At 40.5% G+C, this 25773-nt stretch overlaps 1 protein-coding gene across 1 annotated transcript; it reads right to left on the bottom strand.

The window, feature by feature from the left end:
- Window positions 1-419: 419 nt before the first annotated feature.
- On the bottom strand, window positions 420-21320 carry fbxo33 (F-box protein 33). Its single transcript, XM_028442539.1, has 6 exons — window positions 20546-21320; window positions 17738-17848; window positions 13516-13676; window positions 13205-13413; window positions 9809-10106; window positions 420-7755 (listed from the first exon to the last, which is right to left on the bottom strand). Exons 1-6 carry the CDS (start codon window positions 20983-20985, stop codon window positions 7490-7492), a joined length of 1485 nt encoding a protein of 494 aa, XP_028298340.1. The 5' UTR covers window positions 20986-21320; the 3' UTR covers window positions 420-7489.
- Window positions 21321-25773: the final 4453 nt, after the last annotated feature.

Raw genomic sequence — 25773 nt, forward strand, 5'->3', positions numbered from 1 at the left:
CTGGTGCAGATGCTCCTTGTGATGCAGTGTTTTCTTCAAGATCCTCTGTACCAGCCGGGTATCATCTGCCATTGTCCTTGTCTTAATTATATGCATCTGTGTGTTAGGGTTTATGTGATGATGTTGGGGTTTCTTGTGGATTGTTTGTGTGGGGTATTTTTTTTTTATTGTATGTAAGGTTTTAATAATGTAAAGCACTTTGAATTATATTTTATATATGAAAAGCACTCTATGTAATAAAGTTTGATTTGATTTGTCTTAATATAATTGAGAGGAACATTTTGGTTTGTGCAGGAATCTGTAGAAAACCTTGACTTTTCACAGACTGATTATTCCTTATCTTAGAGCAGGCAGTGTGTGGGCAGAGCTGCATCTCAGAAGGCCGACACAGCAGATCATTAAACACAGACCCAGAAATGTAAGATTTTCAAGGTTTTTATTCACTGACTAAAATAAGAGGAGCATTCATTCAACATTAATTCAAAGCAACATTCTGCAGGTTGGCCTTTGAATATTTGCCATCATGTTGGAGGTTGTGGAGGTTTGTACAGCACTCTCCATTCTCCCCACAACCAAATATCAACACTGATGGTGATCGTCCAATCAGTCCTCTTGGCTTGGACAAACTGGCCCACAAAACACAGCTGGGAAGAGATCAAATAAGCGCTTTTAACGGGTTTACACTTGTGTGTATTATGGGTTACGCAGTTGCTTAACTACACTAAAGCAGCTTGTAAATCTGCTTAGCCTGTTGCTAACAGCTGGGCTTCTCTGTGACAGAGCAGTGAGCACTGAGTTGGTCCTGCTGTGTTTTGGGTGTATTCTGCTTCACTGTTGATAGAAAGTAAAACTCAGTGTTTTATGTGCTCACGAGAACAGAAACAATCACACAGGAACTTTATACAGGCAGAATATTTAACACTGAGGATGGTCAAACAGTTTCTGATGATCAACATAGCATGTGATTTTACAAAGTCTGTGATTTCTTAATATTATACTTCATGTTCAGAAAGTGAACCCGGACATGTGCTGCATAAGAGTTTACCATGTTAACGCATTGTTGATACCTAAACAAATATGCTCGATGTGAAGTTCACATACATATATATATGTATACATATATCTATTCATATAGTTTCTATTTCTTGCTCTAAGTGTTTCCAAGGTCGCAGCTGGGCATCGCCAGCACTGCTTGTGTCCCTTTTGTGGCCACTTGTAAAGACTGCTGTTATTGCAACTGTCCTTATTTTAAACAAATGCACAACATTCGTACCACGATAAAACTGGGGCCGTCGAGCCAGTCTCACAGAGACCAAGAGTGAGCCCCGCCGTCACCGCGGCTGTCGCTGGGCTGGCTGACCACAATCAAAAAGATTTCTAAAATAAACAATAAGACTTGGAAAATCACCATAAGGCCAACATATTGTCATTGCAAGTTCTTAATAGCTCATATCTTCAATTCTATCATGTGACAGAGAGAACAAAAATATATCTATTAAAAAAATAGAAGAAAGTAACAGGTGAATGCGAATTATATGCATTTCTCTTGCATAGTTCTGAGGCTGGACTAGGAAGCAGGCCTGCCTGCAATGGAATTAGCAGGTTTGTCTCTCTCTCGACAACAAGCAGTCATTAAATATCAGAGCCTCAAGAGCCAAGATCTATTGAGTATGGTTGGCTTATTCTGAGCATCAGTATCAGGTTCTTTTCTTCCCCTAAAACAGAGAACAGTACGCATTTGATAACATTCTGAAAGACTCGATTGAAACTGGCTGTGAAAGCAGTTCCAGCTGGGGGAGACGCACATATTTCCTGGTGACTACCTCACACTGAAAGTACAAATCTATGATTGTATATACCAGTAAAATGCACTCACTTTTCTTTTGATACAACAGTGTGATAAAATACTTTCTCCCTATTGTGATTGAGTCTCTCTCTCACCAAAGTTACTGGTAGTTATCTGTTGTCATTGCAGTGTGATCGATGAGGAGGAAAACAAACAGATGTTTGGGATTGGGAAACTCTTGTTTCCTGTGGTTAGTCCTCCAACACAATATAGGAGCCCTATTATGCTTCTCTGTGTTCTGATACAATATCAGTCTGAGAGCTGTGGGAATTACACGGGGCTGGAGAGCCATTGAGGCTGGTATTAAATCACAAACCTGGGACACTGCAAGTTCATATCATTTCAATGATGAATAAAGGTTGAGAGCTTGAAAGAAAGCCCTAATAACACAAGTTGACACCGACTCCAATGTGGTATTGATAGCCTGATATGAAGCTTAATAGGACCCCCTCAAATGGCACCTTGATGCAATTAGGCAAAAGATGAAAAAAACAACCACAAAACCACCTCCGTCATATTTAAAAATGTCCAGAACATTACAAACATCCTGAGTATATAGTGTGAACTCTCTATAGATTCTGAGCCACGATCACTGTGGAGCTTCAGTTAAGGTGACTGATGAGTGGCTGGCCTGAGACTCAAAGAGTGATGCAGGTTTGAGTCTGCTCTCTTTGGTACTTCACAAGAAAGAAACAGGAAATGTGCTGTCATGCTTCCTTCCATCTAAACAAAGATGGTCTAAGATGGACTGTGCCGAGGCCAGCTCTGCAGACTCATGAACTTATCAACCCCTATAGCCATCCATGATCAATCCATACATTAATCAAACTAAAACCAAGCAGAAGCTTAGAAGGACAGAGGGACCTGGATGCAAACACATACATGCACAATACCTGCTGGTAATGGTAAATATACAACTCTTTCTGATGAAGCCAGCAACTTGCGATAAATATAAGGCTCTGCTAGCAGCTTGTGCAGTGAATGCCTGCCCCAGAGTCCAACAACGTCCTCAGACAATCGTTAATATAATGAAACTTGTGTGTGGTGTGGTGGGCACGGTTGTATCCTAGGCCTGCCAGAAACATATTCGGTGATGAACAACAGCCATATCTTTAAGTTATCGCAGCCAGACTCTACTCAGACTAGCTGCTAATCTGCAACCAACGATACTCTGAAAAACGCTGTAAATATATACTGTATGCAGAGAGAGTCTACCGCAGAGAACCTTGGACAGATGTAGAGCAACTTTCTCCCTGTATTAGAATCTTCTCTTCTTACTAACCCTTTGCAGCAGCTCATTTCTCACATTTGACGTTCACTGTGGAAACTTCTCCAGAAACACACGCAATGATGTCGGTCCCTGACGCATTCCTCCGCTTACATTCATTGGCCCGTTTCAGTGACACAGGAAGACAGGTCCCCACACCTCTCCTCCCTGAATCCCAAACACGCGATGGAAATACACGGACTCATCAGAGCAGGTTTGGTCCATTGTAACATCCAGCAACCTGCACTGCAGAGCCACTCAGAGGTATCATTTTGGCAACACTGCACACACGGTGCTGATTCCACTTTGTTAGTAACATGAAGAAAGTCAAAATTTGACCCCTTTCTAAACAAAACACACTCCTGCTTTGGTCAGTGCCAGGTCAGGGTTTAGACACACAAAAAGTAACATTCAGCAACCCTAAGGAGAAACAGAAGGAATAAAACTCAGCGGAAGAAGGCGTTCTATGGAGGCGCAGGTCAGCAAACAGCCAATGTTTGTATGGGAGTGGCTAATGTGTGGCTCAGTCTTTTTCTACTGTGGTCTTTGGCTGCTTAGAACACATCAAAGAAGAAGACATGAGGTCCCTGGTGGCCTGAACTAAAGCACCCTTCTGTTTGCCATTTCCTCCTCTGGGATAGTCTCCCATTTCCTGAGAATGATGGCTTCTGTTCCCGTTTCTTGTACAAATTGTCAATCTGCACCACTGAATCGACAGTAAGCCCTCTCACCTGTCTCTCACACGCACGCACGCACGCACACACACACACACACGCACACACACACAAAATTGCACAGAGAATACATGTCTGCATTAGCTTAAGTGCTGTATGTTGAAATGGTGCACCTGTATGAGAGCTGAGGTGTCACAGACAGGAGGGAGAATGAAGTGCCTGTCAAAGATGCAACCAATCAAAATCGGGCCAGTCAGTGGCCACCTTTACCAAGCAGCATGAAACGTTCCCTTGTTACCAAGTCATTTTTCAGTTTCTTCTCCAACTGTTTGCATGGTCTGCATTTCAGAGAGGAAAAAGGCTGGCCAACATAGTCAACATGTTTCTGTACTTGAAGAATAAAACAAAGTCAAAAAATAAAATAAACCAAAATGTCAAAATTAGAGCTAAAATATCACAGCACCACCAAACAAAAAGCACAATGTGACTAGAAAATGTTCTCCAACTTGAAGGAAAAGTCAAACCAGAAACCCTCATGCCAAAATACTTGATAATGTGAAAAAAGCCAAAACAAAACATGACAATATCATAAAAGGAAATCATTTTGTAAATGAAGGGGGGGAGGGGAACTGTTGGAGTAACCAGGTCAAAGTTTACATTTTAGAGATGAGATGTCAAAAACTATTCAAAACAAAAATCTAATCCATTAAAATAATTTCAAGTCCTTAATTTCCTTACTTGGAATAATCGGCTGCTATGTACTTACAGGAAAATAACGTGGGAAAAAAAGGATGCTGTGGTTTGGTCAGGCTGCTGACTGATTGGATTTGCTAACTGCAAACAAAACATGTGCAATAGTTTAACTTAACCACATTTGCAGTTCATAGTAATGATATTTCTGGACTTTCTGAATTTTCCCTTATAGATTAAAAATTGGTTTAGACTTAGTTATTTCTCCAGATGACTTTTCAAAGCTTTTGTTTTTTTATTCATGGAGAATATCTTTTTATGGAATAAGGGAGTTATCCACCATGAGCTTTTATTCTGGCAGGCTGTGCACACCAATTGTCCCAATTAGATTTAAATGTGGCATGATCAACATTTACTTCCTTATCGGGAACAAAAGCTTTTAAATAAGGCCTCATTTTTGTGAATCAGCACTTGACAGCAGGTCAATCCAAACTTTTGTCCCAGTTCACATGTGAATGACACTCACCGCGTCCACAGTTGTCAGTAATGTTCCAACTACCCACCATAATATCTACATTTCCTAAGTAAAAAAAAAAAATATATATGAAGGGAGCAACTTGCTCTGTCATTCTCCAGTCTTTATCAACCTTAATCTTTGAAAACAAATGTATGATCAGGTTGGCGCACCCTCCAACTGAGAAGTCAGGGTTTAGTGAATAGCAAGATAAACAACAAATCAACACCTTCATCTACAAAACAAGGGGCTGTTTCCAAGGCAACTGTGACTCCAGAGGAAATATCAAGTTAGTAAACCCTCTCACATGTACGGATTGTTTCACATTTATCGTATACTTGGCGTTATCACCATTACAGCCCTGGTCAGATGCAAAACACATTCCTGAGACTGACGGAACAACTTTCATTTGACAAGATGAGCCATTCGACACAAAGCCTCGTTGTGCTATAGTTGTCCTTTCTCAATAAATTAAGCTGAATTTTAAAAAGCTGTATGTGACACGAAGCTACGATGTTTTGGTCATTCCATAAACTTTACAGGACACACAATGCTGCTCTGTCCAGGTACCCAGTAAGTCTGGTGTGCCGAACTAAAAGCTGACTAACGGGTCTGCAGAACAGTAAAACTGAGTCGTTACATTCCATCCATGGCATTCCTAATGAGTAAAGGCTCCCTACATCCCACACAAGAAACCACCAACTGTTCCATGGCCATACCGCTGCTACAGTAGCAGCACACACAGATGTTTTAACACAGCCTCACCAAAATCTGCAAGTTTTTAACAGAGATTTTTGAAATGGTGTACATGGACACGTGCATATACATGATGTTATGGATCAATAGTCCCTCCTTTTAATTCCTATCCATGTCTGAAGATTCCTCTCATCTATGAACACTTCAAGCGAGAAGAATCCTAATTCTAGAGGGTTGGAAAAGAAACAGAACTTCTTTTTCAAAAAGCAAACAGAAGCTTGTTTCACACAAAGGGGCACAAAAACTCATGATATCAATTGTGAACACAGAGACGGAAGCTATCTGCAGACCCAAACAGCATCACAATGATGTTAGCTTGGCTCTAAAGATCTCACTGTGATCTCCATGATGTTGTCAAAGTCGACTAAAGGAGCAGAATGAAAATAAGCAACAATGTTCTTCACAAACAATGGAACCCTAGATCTCCGAACACAAGGAGTGAGAGATGAAGACTTTTTAAGTATTTCTGGTTGTGAACTTAGTCTTGGATCTCTGAGGACAGAAATCTGAAATGGTACCACATAGATGGTGACGCTGTATTGAAAACTTTCTTTTAACTTTTATAACACCAGTCAGGAAACTCTGTTAATTCCAAGAATCAGAGTTAACTTTCAACACTCGGCCTTCATTGACTCTTTCAGGAAGCTAAATCTCACCTCCTGCTCTAGTGTGCCCTTCGTGCAACAGGGATGTTACACTTGTGCAAAGGCTTCCCGAGCGACACACATATTTCAACTCTGTTGTGCATCTGATAAAACCCCTAAAGCTGGCATAACAGAAATGATCCCTGATCTTTAGCTGAGGTATCTCAAACCACAGTTAGACTGAGAGGAAATGATCATGGTACACAGCACATTGGTTTACAAATGAGTGCTCTTATGATTCAGATTCATGTGTTGACCACAAATGTTCTATTGAACTAACCGTTAACTGCCACACAGAGTCAGCTTACAGTGGAAACTCCTTTTCTGCTGGTAAAGTCTCTCAAGTAGACAAGGAGCTGGCATTCTCAGGAAGTCCTTGATTGGTGACATAACAAACTTCAGCTTTACTGAAGTGAAGCCGAAACATCAATGTAGAGCATTTCTGTCAAAAAATAACAAAAACAAAAACAGCTACAGCTGAAAGCTTATGCATTCTTACACAAACCCCACTAAAGCTCAGCAGTCCATCTCTCACTCGCCTGCCTTTCCTGTTCTTATTGTAAGCAGGATCAGAATATATTTCGGTTTTCAGACACACACAAAGCCCATAACAGGCAAAGGGAACACCACACAGGTACAGACAAAGCAAGGAGAGATGGAAATAAAGAAAGCAAAAATTAAAAAATCTGAATCATGTTTATCCAGAGGCTATGAAGGCTTGTTATCGTGAAGCCAGCGCTCCAGATAGTTGTGAACAAGACCAGACCAATCAAGGTCAGACCAGGGTTTAAACTGATTAAATAAAATCTGCCATCTCACAAGGAAATCTATTTAATTGAATCTGTATCTCCATGTGACTGGTTATCACTACATTTAAAAGTACGGAGAAAGTTGCTTGAATTCTGAAACCCACATAAAAGAAACTAAAACAAATAAAATTTTGTCAGATTCTGTAAAGCAGTTTATAATCTATGATAAAATTTGCTCTACGCGCCTCCCTCCTGTCCTCTTTAGGCCTGGTTCTTCAGTCTGATCTGACCTACTGGACTGGTCTGGTCATGACACTGGTTTGGCTGTGTTGGGTTTGCCTTCCCTTGCCTACATGCCCATGCTGAAGGCTTGCAGCTCATGATGGAAATGCTGGGACGGTTCAGAAAGAACCATGCTGGAATCCAAACAGGGGTGCCAGACGCGGCCGAGGCCCAGGGAGACCTCCTTCACCAGGTGGTGTAATGGGTCGCCCTCTGTGTACACCGACTGGTCGGGGTCAAAGTCGATGCTCTCCTCTGAGACGGTGAGAACACGGAGGCTAGAGCCACGCAGTCGAGAAATGGCTATCAGGTTGTGAGACCACACAGTGTAACCTGTGAGACACAAAAGACAGGGGGATCAGCCACAACTTGCATTTACACCAACAGTTACTTTAGTTAGGGCCCCATCAAATCCATGTTAACGGAATCGGGGACGAAATTACGAAATTGACCAATGAAAACGGAATCCACTGTTGGAAATTAACAGAATGGGGATGAAATGCTGTCACCGTGAGGCAAGGAACTATTTTTTTTTTTTTTAATGGGGAAATGTTTTCGGGGACCACTGATTTAGTGCACTGCCCTCCTCCCTCCCATCCTGGCCGCTTCAAACTACGCAACTCATCACTCTACGGACATACATTTTTGTTTAAGGTTCTCTTTTTTTTTTCATTAGTATTTATTTTGTTTCCGCACAGGAGATAAAACTAATATTTTCTGAAGGAATTTATGAAATTTCAAGAAAAAAAAACAGAATTGTAAAATATTAATGTGGAATACAGAATTTGGAAACAAATAAAATTGTTTCATTAGGGCCATATTTAGTATATGGTGAGACTTGCGAGTCTCAGAATAAAAACCTAAACCAGTGAATGTAGTGCCGTATGAAAGTGAATAAAAGGCTTCTGTAATTCATGGTTTGAAAGTAGTTTTTTCTCATAGTAAGAGAAGGACAGTAAACACTTAAAGACCATGTAAAGCAAATGCTGACATTTTTCCTTAAAACATGTACAAAGCCATTCAACCATTTATAATTTTATTGTGGAGCTAGGCTTCAAAAACTGTGTTCCCAATTTCCAATTTTTTTTTTTTAATTCACTGATAGCTGAGCGACCCAAAAATCCTGATCGTGTAAAGCCTAATTTCAATACATTTGAGCACTAAAGTGTCTTCTAAGCAGAGTTTGAGATGGGGGACGTAAGTGCGTTTTATGTTTCTGTGTCGCGTGTAGCCCTCCAGCAACACTGCAGCCTGACGCATCAGAAGTGCATTAATCCGGAGTCTCTCAGTGCACGTTTCTCAGAGATCCTCTGCACTTCACCACTGTACTTGGTCTGCGTTATAAAGATCATTACTTGGAAAACATTCATCCAGAAGAAAGAGCACAAGAAATGCTCTTCGCCATAATCAAAGCAGACAGAGCGTGTGCGTCTTGTGACTGTTGAGACATGTTTATAAATGATGTTCGACTTCAGGTCAAGCTCAGTCACATCAGCTCCATAAGGCATTGAACATTTTAAATGTATAACTGCTTATTATGTAGGAAACGGATGGGCTTGTTTCACTGAATGTAAACATCTTCGTCTCCTCGGTAATAACGCAGCACGCTGTGCAGAATTTCACTCTAGCTCGCATTATTATCCTCAAACCTGCAGCGCTGCACACACTGGTGCATGCTTCAGAGCTCACAGGTACAGTATTGATGACAGGTGACGATGACTGATGCCTTCATCCTTTCTGAATGTAGGAAGTTCCAACCGTAGCTTAGTAAAATCGGGCTTCCCACACAAACAAACGTTAATATGTCTTTAGTATGAGGAAAAAAAGAGAGATTCCAACTGTGGCTCAAACAGAAAAATGCAGCCGATCCTCACACTGCAATAATTGGATCAAATCAACCTTTCAGATTGTTCTGCAAAAAATTTTTCAGATGAAAATTGTGCTTGACCATTTTTACAAATTTCTATGACATTGTGATTTCAAAAAAGCCGAAAATAAAAGACATCATGCCCCAGTCCGCCTCCTTAATTAAACAAATTAATAGCATTTAAATGCCTTTATTTACAGCCTTACAAGCATTGGGTCTTTTTTGTGCGTGTCAGCAGTCTGGATGGGAAAATACTCGTAAGAGAAATGCACCTACATGTGCATAAATTAACGCTGAAGCGCAAAGGGGAGAATAGGGCTCTGTTTGAGCATCCCTCCACAATAAATCTGGACATTTGCGAGTGCTGATTGTTCTCGAAATTGATCCTCAGTTACTATTAGTTAATCGATAAACCTATATGGTTTTAAAAAAAGGTATTTGATAACTCCAAAAGGCTGGTTTGCCAAATTCACTAGGATGAATCCTTAAATACATTTTTATTTTATTTTTTAAACTTACCATGGATCACTAGTAGAGTGAGCTGAGTACATCTCCACGCCAACAGAACTAAGGAGTCTTCATTGCGGTTGATGCTGAGGTCGGGGAAGTCATGTCCGTCTCTCAGGAGAAGAAAGTGAGTCAATGTTTTGTTGTACTGGTGGGAAATGAGATCCAACGCTGCATCAGTCACCAGCGTGCTGCAACTGTCCAGGTGAAGACGCTCCAGAGGAAGGCTGGGTTTTAGAAACCTAAGGAGCTCAGAACTATCCACCTCCAGGGCCATAATGTACACACGTAGGTTGGCACTCACACGGACCTAGAAAGGATCACAACAAACTTGATGAGAGTAGATGTGGAGAAAAAAAACACGTGAAGAGTTTGTGCATAGTCATAAAGGGCAGTCACTCTTACAATTATACTTTGACTAAAATGTCAAGAGTTTCCCAAGAATCAATCAACATGGAATGACATGTCATTCCAACAAATTTTCAGGACATCTCATGCACTTCAATTAAAAAATCAGAAATCAGATCAGAAATTAAAATTATTCAATAGGTACACTGCTAATTTGCGAATTTTTCCGATTTTCAAGCTTCATGACGGCAAAAAATTGAGCTCCGTCACATTAGATCAGGTGGACAAATGAAACTGTTTATATTAAAATCATTGGCGCTCCCACTGAATCATTCTGATCAGTCGGTTTATCATGAACACACCCTCATCATGGCAAAAACAAGGATAAATGTTATAAAGTAATAAAGTGAAAGTCAGCCAGTTTGTCCATCCATCCATCCATTTTCTTCCGCTTTATCCAGGGCCGGGTTGCGGAGGCAGCAGTCTCAGCAGAGATGCCCAGACCTCCCGATCCACGCACACCTCCTCCAGCCGTTCTGGGGGAACCCCGAGGCGACACCAGGCCAGCTCAGAGACATAGTCCCTCCAGCGTGTCCTGGGCCTTCCACGAGGCCTCTTTCCAATAGGACATGCCTGAAACACCTCCCGGGGGAGGCAAACAGGAGGCATCCGAAACAGATGCCCGAGCCACCTCAGCTGGCTCCTTTCGACAAGAAGGAGCAGCGACTCTACTCCGAGCTCCTCACCCTATTGCGAAGGGTGCGCCCCGTCACCCTGCGAAGAAAACTCATTTCGGCCGCCTGTATCCGCGATCTTGTCCTTTCGGTCATTACCCAAATCCCATGACCATAAGTGAGGGTAAGAACGTAGATCGATCGATAAATTGAGATCTTTGCCCCCCGACTGAGCTCCCTCTTCACCACAACAGTACGATACAGCGACCCCATCAACGATCCAGAGAGGGGAAGCCACCTTTTTCTGGTGGAGAACCATGGCCTCAGATTTGGAGGTGCTGATCATCATCCCGGCCTCTTCACACTCGGCTGCAAACCCAGTGCAAGCTGAAGGTCCTGATTTGATGAAGCCAACAGAACAACATCATCTGCAAACAGCAGAGATGAGATCCTGAGGTTCTCAAATCGGACTCCCTCCGGTCCCTGGCTGCACCTAGAAATTCTGTCCATAAAAGTAATGAACAGAACCGGTGACAAAAGGCAGCCTTGGCGGAGACCAACATGCACTGGAAACAGGTTTGACTTACTGCCGGCAAAGCGAACCAGGCTCCTGATGCAGTCATACAGGGAACAGACAGCCCTTAGCAAAGGGCCCCATACTCCCGGAGCACCCCCCACAGGGCACCACAAGGGACACGGTCGAATGCCTTGTCCAGATTCACAAAGCACATGTGGACTGGTTGGGCGATCTCCCACAAACCCTTGAGCACCCAATGAAGGGTATAGAGCTGGTCCAGTGTGTTGCGACTGGGACGAAAACCGCATTGTTCCTCCTGAATCCGAGGTTTGACTATGGGCCAGATCCTCCTCTATCTAAGTACTCCTTCCACCGCCCGACAACATCCCCAGTTGAGGTCAGCAGCTCCCCCCTGCACTGTAAACAGTGTTTGTGAAGCACTGCTTCCCCCTCCTGAGGCGCCGGAGGGTTTGCCAGAATCTCTTCGAGGCTGACCGATAGTCCTCCTCCATGGCTTCTCCGAACTCCTCCCAGACCCGAGTTTTTGCCTCTGCAACCGCGCGGGCTGCAACACGCTTGGCCTGCCGGTACCTCTCAGCCGCCGCCGGAGTCCTACCAGCCAACAAGGCCAGGTAGGCCTTTTTCTTCAGCTTGACGGCATCACTTACTTCCGGGCGCCACCACTGGGTTGGGGATTGCCGCCGCGACAGGCACCAGAGATTTTACGGCCACAGCTGCGAACGGCCGCATCAACAACGGAGGAGAACATGGTCCACTTGGACTCCATGTTTCCCAGATCCCGAGGGAGGTGGGAGACAGAGGCCATGCGCTCGGCCCGCCTCCCCGTTGTCTGCCCCCAGGTCGACGCGGTAGCAAGGGGTATGTGCGATCCGACGTGCGCAAGGCGGTGTCCGGCTGATAGAAAAACTTATGTAAGGAGGACGGACACGGAGCAGAGATACAGTCTGTATCAAGGCTTATCTGATCTCCGCACCGTTTACAGTAAAAGCAGCATTTTATTGTCCGGAAAGAAGAAAACAATAAACAGCATAAAGTTGCCAAATCACCATGTTTAGTTTGTTCAGAAGCGATCGTGTCTGTATTCTTACTCGTTTAACCCGTTCTGATTGGCTGAATCATGTGAAGGGCACCCTCATCAGCCAATAGAGTGCGGCCTAACTTACGCAGCGGCCTGTGGATTTTTCTTGAAAAATTGCAAAATTATTGGAATGCGGCCAATACAATGGTGCCCTTTATAGCCCAGAAATTACGGTATATGCATTGATTCTTGAGTGACGGTGTCTTAAAATTAAAAAAAAAAAAAAAACTTATTTTCTTTTAAACCATTTTCAGTGGCCCATAACTGCATGTGAGAATGTAAGAAATTATAGTATAAAGATGACTTTCTTGAAATATAAAACTATTTTCATTTATATGAATTATTTATTGTTTATTAGTTTGTATATTCTGAGAAAGTAGGTGGAGCTGTATTACTATACCAAATTTTAGTTTCCTATGTGGTATAGTTCCTGAGAAATTGGAAGCTGAAAATGGAGAAAAATAAGGACGCACAAAAATCGACACATACTCCCCTCACTAAATTAGCCATACCTCAAATGTCTTCATCCAATCAAACTAAAAATTTACATTTACAGTGTGTCTATTAAATGATCACAGAACACATGGTAAAAAAGTGCTGATTTTTTTTAGACCGACGTGCATTTGTGAAATGACATGAAATACTTCATACCAATTACATTTGCATTCATCGGAAAATAAGTAGTTTTGTGGTTTAGTTACTCTTTAAAAAAAAAAAAAAATTTACAGTAGCAGCTACCGTGCACATTTTAACGAAAATGATTGTCATACCAGTGCCTTCCAGTCATCTTCTGTAGCAGTTCCTTCAAGAGGTTTGAACTCCAAAGTAGTGCCATTGAGCAGCAGGGAAAGGCGATGCAGTGGGGTTCGGCGTGGAGATGCCAGCAAACCACACAGCTCAGATGTCAGGTCACAGAAATCCAGTGCCAGAGAACGAAGGTTAGAAAGACGGTCCAACTCTGAAGGAGAGATGAGGGGACCTGAGGAGACATTAGTAGAACACCCAATGTTAACGTCTCTACACTTTTTCATTACCAAAATAGATAATCTGGTAAAAAGGCATAGTGGGGTGGACTACAGACCTAGCTGGTGGTCCAATAAACTCAGGTGCTGTAGACTCTCAGCTGAAGGGTTCGACAAGCAGGTGAGAGAGCAGGGGGTCACCAGACCCAGCATGAAACTACAGGACAACCACCTTAGCTGTCTGCTGTTAGACAACAGCTCCATGAACAGCTGCTGGATTCTATTCAAGCACAAATGGCAATATATGAGCTTTATTTTATTGCTTTATTCCTCCCCATCATGCTACTGCTGCTCAATGGTGTCACACAGCCTTCTGAAAACTCCAGTAGTGGCTGATCACCACATTAAAGAGGATGCAAACCCTTAACTCACTTCATCATTCTTTCCTGGGGTGAAAAAGCCACAACAGCAGCCTCAACATATTTCATTATTCGACAATTTCTAAACTTTTGCTTTCCTTTTCTTTGTGGGACCAGTGGTTCAGTTTTTATAGCTACATTTGTATTTCACTGGTTTTGTATATGGGATTTTGGTATTTTACCAGTTCAGTTCATTAATACAGTGATGTTGATAGGTTTTCAATCTAGTGAGTCCCCGATACCCACAGGTGGTGATATGAGTGGGTCTCTGGGAAATTCAATGGGTCCCCAATAAAAAAATGTATTTCTTTCTATTTCTTATATTCTTCCATTTCTTAAATTGTAGTGTTAAACTCTCTTAATGGTGGTATGATATGTCTATGATTAGAAGATATATTCATGTATGTTTAAAATGTATCTGAAATTAAAAAAATACAATTCAAATGAAAACAAAACAGTGTCTGTTGTACAAAAATAAATTATCAATAAAAGTGCTGATTTTAACACAAACAAAACATTCTCATCACCATGAGAGAGTCAAAAAATAAATTGTTACCAAAATAAGACCAAAACCTTCTTGTCTGAAGATCAACTAAATCAAATGGACTGACTCAATCATTATGAAACTTTTAGCACAAAAATTGAACTTAACTAACAGTGTAAAGTCTGTTGAGAAACATAAAATGATGCAGATATGTTTGTGGTGTATTGTAGGCAGCTAGTTAACTGGCTGACTGTTGTTGAGGCTAAACTAGACTGTACTCAAGGCGATCATGTCTGCGCTGAGTTAATGCTTAAAAGGGTCCGCTGATGGCTAGGTTTCTTTTGCTAGTTACTGTGATTTTAAACACTAGTACAGTGCCCGTCGGAAGAATGCATTTATGTGGGAGCATACGGGGTATATTTGCGGGTGGAATATGTGGGTGCAATTTTCCTGGTTTAATTCTATGGGAGATGAACATGACAAATGTGTTTGTTTGTTTTTTTACTCACTTTTTTTTTTTTTTGTTTGGTGTATTTTTCTGTATTATATGTTTTTTGGAGTCATGTGTATTTTTGTATCTTTCTGTTGTGTTTTTGTTGCCATTGTAGTGATTCTGGAATCATTTTGTGTATTTTTTGTATAAATATTGCTTAGTTTTTGTTTTATTTTACTCATTTAGTATATTTTTATTATAAATACTGTGTGTGTGTGTGTGTGTCTACATCCATCTCCTCCGTGCACACGCATCAGCCTTATGTGTGTGTGTGTGTGTCTACATCCGACTCCGTGAACGCGCATCAAATAAATAAATACCTTGTGTGTTCCCGTGAATGTTTGAGACGCTGATACCAAAACTCCATAGACATTGTAGTGCCAATCAGAAAAGTAACAAAACGTAAAGCTCCAAACTACATGAGTGAGTAAGTAAATAAAAGTATTATCTACAATTCAGCTGTGTTTTTTTAAAAAACAAAAATATTTTTTTTACCTTTGAACCGAGTGGTCAGAGCTTAGCTTCTATGCACGGCACCACAGAGAATCTGCAGTTTTCCAGATGGAGAATTGAACGGGTTGGGAAACGTGTCTCTAAAAGACTCACCAGTGGCTGACGGTTTCAAACGATCTATTCAGAGAGCTCCGTGTCTTGGTCTAAACTATCTTCTTCTCTATCGCTCGTGTGTTTACAGCTGCTTAGTTGTGTGCGCAGCGATTGGCTCTGGCCGCACACGTGACTCTTGCTCTTACTCTTTAGCTGTGCAGTGAAGATGGTGCGCTAGCGCCCCCTCACACCCTGAGGTCAAAAGTTGAATAGGTTTCATTTCGGGGCCGTCCAGAAGTGAAATAAAATTAAAATAAACATTTTGAAATGACCAAATTACTCCAAAATAACAGATACACACACTCGGGGTATTTGGAACCCGTCGACCGAGTTTCAGGTCCAACTCGCACCGCGTCGGGGAGATATTTGCTCCACACACATGTCCCTTGCTTTTTAGTTAGACTAGTACAGTGCCCGTCGGAAGTATGCATTTATGTGGGTGCATAAGGGGTATATTTGCGGGTGCAATATTTGCACGCGCACACACACACACACACACACACACACACACACACACACGTTGACATTTTTATGGTGACGATAAAAACACTACTTTAAATGTAATTGTGGTTAAAGGAAAGAACGTGTATGTGAAGTGTTCATTATATCCAGGAGTGAAGACTTTGTCCACATCTGTTGTAAACAACTCAAATTTAATGAAGCACCTCACAACAACACGTGCATCTAAAAAAATCTGAATTCTTTGACACATAGCAACTTTTTTTTTTTTTTAACAGTAACGCAAATAGTTACTTTCCTTGGTAATGAGTGACTTTTATTGTAGTAATTTAGAGTAATTTAGTTACTAACAGTTACTTTTTGGAACAAGTAGTGAGTAACTATAACTAATTACTTTTTTAAAGTAACATTCCCAACACTGACTATAACACAACATCAAAATGTAACCTTTTATTTAAGTTTGCTCATGTATATTTTTTTCCCCAGCTTCTCAAAAAAAATATATATATCTTTAACTCACCAAACCTGACATGGTTTTCTTAGTAATGGTTCTCCTTTCCTTGAGATAGCTTGTATTTAAAGTAGACAAGTAAAAATGTGTCCGGGTCTGAGGTGAAACCAAGACCAAGACCGATCGAGTACTGCAACACTCGTTTGTGATAAGCCCCAGTATGTAAAATGCAAGAAAGATTTAGGCAGTTTGTTCAAACAAATAATGGCGTTGTCTCCTTTCAAATGGTTTATTTGCAATTTTTAATCTGTCACTAGGGCTTCTCGATTATAGAAAAAAATAACAGTTCTCACCAGGAATTTTACACAGCATGGGGAAATCACGTGGCACGAAAGCGGGCACCACTGGCGCGGAAAATGTTTAACTCTCTGAGGGCCAAATTTAGAGAAGTAAAGCAAAAGTTTGTTTTTTTTATCTTTGTCCCAGCCTTACGTTAAAGCTAAAAGTTTTTTGTTGAATTGGTGAAGGGTCATGATAATCTGTGTACCCTTCGTTCTTTGGTTATTTTGTTTCAAAACCAAATTAAAAAATAGAAAAAAATGCATTTTTTTGTGTTATTAATTTAAAACCAGAAACAGAAAAACCAAAAACCAAACAAGCAGCGTTTTTCTGTTTTAAAATTAAATCTGGTTCTGTTTGTGTGATATTTGGATGTTACGTAAAACATACACATATGTGGAACCAGAGGGGGTGTAATGAATCTACTGGTGCTCCCCATTTCTTGTGATCAAAGGGTACACAGATTCATGATAAATGTTGTTAGAGTTACTCATGCTTGGTATACAGTATATACAGTATACGGGGCTTTAAATTAACTTTTAGATCACCTACCAGCATGGCTAGTAGATTCTGAAAGTTACCACCCAACCAGATTTTCCACCAGCCAAATTTTTTCCCAGCGAAAATAAACTACAGTACATTATGAGCGCCACAGCATAGATTTAGGCGTTCATGTTTCTTTAAATTGTTGTAATTGAATTTCGATTAATTGCACAGCCTTACCTGTCACTGTGGCTGAATTAGTTCCAATTCTATAATATTGATGTCAGGCACTGACACATAAACACATACCAGAAGTTTGATCGTAGTTACAGATCATAAATAACCTTCCGGGTGCAGTGCACTGAAATAAAAGTGGTGGCACGACGCATCGATGTAGAAAATTTACATTAACTGGACGAGAACGATGACTTCCTGAAGTGACATTCATATAAACACAAAGAAAATCCAAAACAGATATTAAACCAGATTATGTTAAAGCCCACACTGCCTTTAACAACATGAAAAGAAACCACATGTGAAGTTTGTGAATGAATCATTTTTGTCAAATGAAATAGAAACAGCTTTAATGCTTGTGTGCTCAGCTTACTCATTGATCTTTTTGTCTCCCTGCTGGATCTGGTGTAGGTTGGAGCTGTCCAAAAGGCCCTCCTGCTGGAGAACAAAGGTATCCCCATACAGCCTCAGCTTCTGCAGGTTTCTAGAGTTAGAAACGGGATGTTAGAGGAACGACAAAAGGCTTTGGACACACACAGTGACTCAGTTGTTGTGTGTCTGGACAGTCATCCTGGAATTCTCTGTACTAAATCGGTCTAACTTTTGACCACACTCAATACCAGCCGTGTATCTCAGAGAATGGACATGAATGCAATCTGTCCAAAGGTTTCTAAGCTTTGACTATGAACTTATTTTTACCCTCATTCTATTGTACCACACAAAAGATTCACATATATACATCGCAATCAATAATTACAAATTTAGGAGGACACCTGAGACACGCATGCTGAGCAAAGCTTTCTTCCTGCTCTACACAAAAGGTGTGTAGATATGAGAGAACCACCTACAGATTACAAACCCAACTTCTAATGCAGTACACACCTAAAGCTTGTGCAATTGTGGTGTCTTAAACCCACCCCGGTTCATTGCTGAGAGTGGAAAAACTGGGTGTGTGAGCATCGCAATCGACTACAGGAGAACAGAGGTCTCATTTGATTATTATTTCACATCATGTCAGGGAGGCAGCAGAGGCTTCATTTACATACAGTGTGTGCACTTTACATCAAGATGCACCGTAGGAGAGACAAGCCAGCAGACGCAGAGGATTCATGTAAAATAATGCACACAGTCACACATAAAAACTGTTTAGTAATGATTTGAGCAACTAAGGAACACAGAAATTACTTAGAATTGGTGTCTAGATTAAACATAATGCACCACAGCAAAACAGCATTGAATACTGGTTATTCTCTGTTTTAGAGTTCATAAATGTAACTATACTTAGAGCCTGAGAATTTGTTTTATTTTGAATTTAATTCATTGGTGTTATTTTAAAACTAATTAGTTACTAATTACTAATTTACTAATTACTAATTAATTAAATAGATAAGCTCCAATTGTGCAAGATTTGGTGTCTTCCTTTTTAAGTTTATATGAGTTGTATACTGTATGTAAGGGAACCGTGGCAAGATTTATTACCAACAATAAACATGGGAGGTGAAAGTAACTATTAACTTTTACTTTAACTACTATTTAATTGAACTAATTTTGACTTGTACTTGAGTATTTTATGTAGGACTTACTTGTACAATTTAAATCAAGTAACAGCACTTTTACTTGAGTAGGATATAGGGCTGGGCGATATATCGAATATACTCGATATATCGCAGCTTGTAGTCTGTGCGGTGTTGAAAATGACCATACCGTTAAACTCGCGGATTTTTTTTTTTTTTTTTTTTTTTGATTTTTTTTTTTTGAAATGTCATCTTAATGACAACATGCACAAAAGGGCACTATTTGTTTTAAAATATTGTAGTGGCATTATGTACAAAAAGTGCACTTTAATTTTGTGTTTTGAAATGCCATGTGAGTTGCATCCTGCACTAATGTCTTGTTTTGAAATGTCTCTGTGACAATTTTGCACAGAACGTGCACTTTCTGTTGACAATTTTATGTTTGAGCCACTCACTGTTTAATAAATACAGTTATGTCAACTTTGACTTAGATGTGATATCCCCTTTTTTGCATGAAAGTTTAAAATTGGCATATATTAATGCAGTATGATCAAGAATGTTTTAATGTAGACATATAGAATCATCATACTGGTGTGATTTTGTGCATCAAAGTGTTAATTCAAGGGTAATGCAAAATATCGAGATATATATCGTGTATCGTGACATGGCCTAAAAATATCGCGGTATTTATAAAAGGCCATATCGCCCAGCCCTAGTAGGATATATCCATACTCTACACCTCTGAATATAACAGATCATTTTTTAGATAAGCTGTGTTAGCCAGTTTGAGCCATGGAGAGCAACCTCACAGAAAACTGAAGGGATCTGCTGCGTGAATACCTGACACCACAGCACACCTTTACTGATGTAGTGGCATCCATAATTAATGGTTTAAGGACCTACATGTTTTGGTGTGTGGTTCTAATGAATGACTGACAGGGGAATGTTTTGAACAATGTAGATCACAGAAAAGGAAAACAGATCAACATAACGAAACAGAATAGAAGAAGGACTTTGAAGACTTGAGGAGTTTATCAGAGAAAGCATCACTGATCTCAGCAGATGGATCAGGAAATCACTGCCGACAACTCAATTCACTTCACCTCTAGGTCTGGGCCATATGGACTTAAACTCAAATCGATATTTTTTGCTGTATCTTGACTCTCGATATATTGCCCAGACCTAGGTTTGCATGTATTTTAGGTATATATTGTCGGTATACCATGCACTTGCTGGGCAACCTATATACAACTCCGCGTTTATTGTGTGTGTGTGTGTGTGTGTGTGTGTGTGTGTGTGTGTGCTGATATCAGCAATCCAAGGCCAACAAAGCCTCGTGCAGGCAGCACCACCGCTGCATTTTTCTATCTGCTAGCGTGTGTGTGTGCGTGTGGATAAAGCCACACAATGGAGCACACTTTCTTAAAACGTCCGTGTTCATACTGGTGCACAATAATTTTGTCTGTTAGAACACGATGTGCGCTTCTTGACGTAGTTACGTAACTTCTAATGCCAGGGTTTGTTTATAGCTAACTTAGCTAGCACTCATGACGCACCAAAGGCAGTGAATTCCACTAAGAACATCACTTACAGCACTCATGTTTCAAAGTTTTTCAAAAACGCGCTCAAATAAAAACACAACGTTCATCATTGAAATTAAGTGTCACCTGTTGTTTCGGATGCTGCTGAACACACACAACACCTGGTCCAAGTAGGTGGCCATGGCGTCTCTCCATGTCTCCGTGAGCCGAGGGTCGGTGTCGGTACCGGGGGGGTGGTCCATTCCTGCCGTGGACGGCTCGTTGTTTACGGTGGTGAGGTTTCCTTCCACGGGCGCCAGCTCCAGCTGTAGCTCACGAACGAAAGAGCCAAACTTCCGCATCAGGAACTCTAGCTTCGGGGCCTCGTCGGAGCCACGGCCGGTGCTCCCAGCGGCGCCTACCCGTAGTTTGAGCTCGCTCCACAGCGTAGGGTAGAACAGACACTCCCTCCACCGGGAACACACAGCCGAGGCCCGAAGCTTGTCACGGTCGGACAGAAAGGAGAATATGTGGACGATGAGCTCGCTGGGCAAGGCCATGGCTCCGACACCCACACACAGAGCCATGGCGGCTACAGAGAGGAGCTGTGGAGGAGACAAAATGACTCTTTAACCGTTTTAACTCAGACGCTGCAGCGACGCTTCCTGATCACCGTAAAAACAAACCGCTTCTGTTCTGCCTTCAATACTACTAGAACATACCACTGGCCTCACAACACAGGGGGCGACCCACAGTCCCTGCATAGAAACCAGGCAGATATTCTGGTTATTATACAAAACCATCTGAACTTAAAAAATATTTCATTCTTACACTTCAGGACACTCATAACGCAGTGTTTTGGGGATAATTCATGATTTCTGGTGTTGTAGTTTCGTCCATTCTTTCCTATTTTTGCCATACAGATTTGGCCAGCGAGATGGCGCTGTTTCTCACTGGAAGGACCCTGTGCCAACACGTGATTTTTATTTTGGTGTTCCTACGCTGACACGCCCACTCCACTTTACAACCACTTCATACAAAGATGCTGATGCTACAATACATGAGGGAAAGGAGAGGAGTAAAGAGTACTGATATATTCTACTCAAATAGAAGTGTTACTTGATTCAAATTGTACTCAAGTACAAGTAAGTCATACATAATAGACGCAAGTACAAGTAAAAAGTAGCTCAATTAAACAGTATTCAAAGTGAAAGTTACAAGTTACCTTGAATACAGTAAACATCTCATGTATAAACTTAAGAAAGAGACCAAATCTCACACAATTGAAACTTAATTTATTTTCCACAAAGACATCTGTGTAAAATAAAAAAAAGGTTTATCAAAATGTACAATTTGTTTTTAAATAAAATATCACAAATGAATTCAATTCAAAATAAAAAAATTATCGGGCTCTGAGTATAGCTATATTTATTAATAACCAGCATTCAATGGTGTTTTGGTGCAGATTAAAAATGCATTACTTTTAATCTGATTGGTTGGCTACAGGGCCGGTTTTAGGTTATTCGGTGCCTGAGGCAAAAGTGGACTATACGCACTATAAAAAAATACAACCTCTTTTAAAAATTATAATAATAAACTATAACACAATATAACACAGGTATAGTACAAATGTCCTGATGGAACAACAACAACAATGGTGCAAAGCAATGTAAAACAGTGCAATCAAAAGTTTCAGTGCAAGGGCATTTCTATTTTCCTGTTTGGTTTTACTAGTAACAAAAATCTTAAAACAAAGAACACAATGTGCAAACAACGCAATATAATTAGGTAGAATAGAACAAGATTTATTACATATGCAATCGTGCAATGCAATGTTGTGGCTGCAAATACATTTTCATTGCATCTGGATAATTAGAAAACATATACATTAATTTATTTGGATAATTAATTACATTGCAGGCAACAGCATTGCTAACACTAAACTTATATTTGAAGTTATAACTTTTTCACCTCCCATACATTCTTGGTGTTTCTGTTTTAAGTATTTTCTTGTTTTTATGCTGCTCCCATCTTCTCTCTCTCTCTCTCTCTCTCTCTCTCTCTCTCTCTCTCTCTCGCTCTCGCTCTCACAGCAGGTATAGTTATATATTTTTAATATTAATATTTAATGAAAAGAAAACATTTACAGTGATTGAAAAGGGTGTGTTTCACGTTTATTATACTTTTTTAATTATTATTATTTAATTTTTTGGTGGGGTGGTGCATTTTGGCACCCCTCCACCAGATAGAGCCGCGGCTGCCTAGCAGCAAGGCCGGCCTTGGGCGGCTAGGATGTGATGCATTTGATTGTTGTCTGGGCATTTCATTTTTTGAAGTTTCACAATGGCTGTTGTTCATTTCAAAACAAAAAAATTATAATTTTCTCAGTAACTGTTGGTACTAGAAATGTAACAAATTACCCAAAAAAACAACTCAGTTCAAATAAGTACTTATAATCCATTACTTTCACCTCTGGGAAAAAGCATATCATATCAGTTGTATATTGGTGTTTGTGATTTGGTGACACTAGAAAGATTACATCTGTGACTTTTAAAGTACCTCAAATTACACACAGCATAATTTTTCAAAACTGAACTAACTAAAACACGTGAATATTATTATTAATATTATTATTATATACAGGTAAAAGCCAGTAAATTAGAATATTTAGAAAAACTTGATTTATTTCAGTAATTGCATTCAAAAGGTGTAACTTGTACATTATATTTATTCATTGCACACAGACTGATGCATTCAAATGTTTATTTCATTTAATTTTGATGATTTGAAGTGGCAACAAATGAAAATCCAAAATTCCGTGTGTCACAAAATTAGAATATTACTTAAGGCTGATACAAAAAAGGGATTTTTAGAAATGTTGGCCAACTGAAAAGTATGAAAATGAAAAATATGAGCATGTACAATACTCAGCTGTCCAAAAGGCGACCATCGACACATTGCACAAGGAGGGAAAGACACAAAAGGTTATTGCTGAAGAGGCTGGCTGTTCTCAGAGCTCTGTGTCCAAACACATTAATGGAGAGGCAAAGGGAAGGAACAACTGTGGTCAGAAAAAGTGTACAAGCAATAGGGATCACCGCGCCCTGGTCAGGATTGTGAAAAAAAACCCATTCAAGAATGTGGGGGAGATTCACAAGGAGTGGACAGCTGCTGGAGTCAGTGCTTCAAGATCCACCACCAAGAGACGCTTGAAAGACATGGGTTTCAACTGCCGCATACCTCGTGTCAAGCCACTGTTGACCAAGAAACAGCGCGAAAAGCGTCTCACCTGGGCTAAGGAAAAAAAGAGCTGGACTGCTGCTGAGTGGTCCAAAGTCATGTTTTCTGACGAAAGCAAATTTTGCATTTCCTTTGGAAATCGAGGTCCCAGAGTCTCGAGGAGGACAGGAGAGGCACAGGATCCACGTTGCCTGAAGTCTAGTGTAAAGTTTCCACCACCAGTGATGGTTTGGGGTGCCATGTCATCTGCTGGTGTCGGCCCACTCTGTTTCCTGAGATCCAGGGTCAACGCAGCCATATACCAGCAAGTTTTAGAGCACTTCATGCTTCCTGCTGCTGACCTGCTCTATGGAGATGGAGATTTCAAGTTCCAACAGGACTTGGCGCCTGCACACAGCGCAAAATCTACCCGTGCCTGGTTTACGGACCATGGTATTTCTGTTCTAAATTGGCCAGCCAACTCCCCTGACCTTAGCCCCATAGAAAATCTGTGGGGTATTGTGAAAAGGAAGATGCAGAATGCCAGACCCAAAAACGCAGAGGAGTTGAAGGCCACTATCAGGGCAACCTGGGCTCTCATAACACCCGAGCAGTGCCAGAAACTCATGGACTCCATGCCACGCCGCATTAACGCAGTAATTGAGGCAAAAGGAGCTCCAACCAAGTATTGAGTATTGTACATGCTCATATTTTTCATTTTCATACTTTTCAGTTGGCCAACATTTCTAAAAATCCCTTTTTTGTATCAGCCTTAAGTAATATTCTAATTTTGTGACACACGGAATTTTGGATTTTCATTTGTTGCCACTTCAAATCATCAAAATTAAATGAAATAAACATTTGAATGCATCAGTCTGTGTGCAATGAATAAATATAATGTACAAGTTACACCTTTTGAATGCAATTACTGAAATAAATCAAGTTTTTCTAAATATTCTAATTCACTGGCTTTTACCTGTATAACTATTAAAGTACAGCATTAAAAATAAAATAAAAAAATAAAAATTTCAGCTGGTGCTGTTGTCATGGCAAATTTTATATTCATCATCATATCCTCAAATGTATGTTCATGTGTACAATTTGTCATGTTTTAATACATGACGACTCCATTAATCTTTACACTTTTGAACAGCTGAATCATGATTAAACAGTACAGATCGTATTATTCTCAGTGCAGCACAGTCTCTGCCAAGGACATACACTGACGTACACACTTATCAAGACAGATAAAGACTGGAGCCAAACCTTCTCATAACATCTTCATCATCCTCCAACATTGCCACTATGGGCATCTGACTCCCTCCCTTTTGTCTCTCACTGTTGGGACCTTTTCTTATCTGTATAAAAAGCTTAAGCTTTGAAACTGTTGGAGCGGGGCGCGGCACTTCCTTTGGACGTCCGCCTGGACGGACGCTAATTTTGTTTCACTTTGTTCCACTTTGTATTCTTTTATTTAGTTTAGAATAAAATCATTTTTTATTAAATCATCAATGCTTCTCCTGGATTCTATCATTCAACCAGAGCAATGAATCATGTCTCAAATGAGGTCAACCGTAAATTCTGCCGTAACAATTGGCGATCACGAACAGGACCATCTTCTGTCCACCCCTCGGACAGAGACTGGATCACGAACCATCGGTTGAACCTCAAACACCAATTCGGACTAAGGTAAAGCTGCCTTTATAAATATATATATATATATATATATATATGTAAATTTTCATTTACATATATGTATATATATTCGCTCTGTGTTGATTTTTTTTTTGGAACCAGTCAAGCATTGTATTGATTTTCAGTTTTGAGCTTTGATTTTGATCCTCAGCTGTTCTGTGTTTTGACGCAGTGAACTGTGCCATGAGAAAGGCTCAAATGGTTGAGGTTCTGTGCTTTTTAATGCTGTAGGTTCTCTCTGGTTTTCTTCGGGCTCGGATATTTTGTTTAGGCATAAAATACGGCTGGTCATTATTTACTTTGTTTTGTTCGGACACCCACAGCCTGTGAGGTCCTGACCATAGATAGACGGGCAACAAGGTTTCCAAAACATCCCAGCGGTGCCATGATCTGAGTTCACCTCTGTACCGAATGATTAAAACCCCAAATCTAACCTAAATTGTGTTTCTGTGAATCAAACA

Source organism: Gouania willdenowi, unplaced genomic scaffold, assembly GCF_900634775.1.
Source record: "Gouania willdenowi unplaced genomic scaffold, fGouWil2.1 scaffold_55_arrow_ctg1, whole genome shotgun sequence".
Taxonomy (NCBI): Eukaryota; Metazoa; Chordata; class Actinopteri; order Blenniiformes; family Gobiesocidae; genus Gouania; species Gouania willdenowi.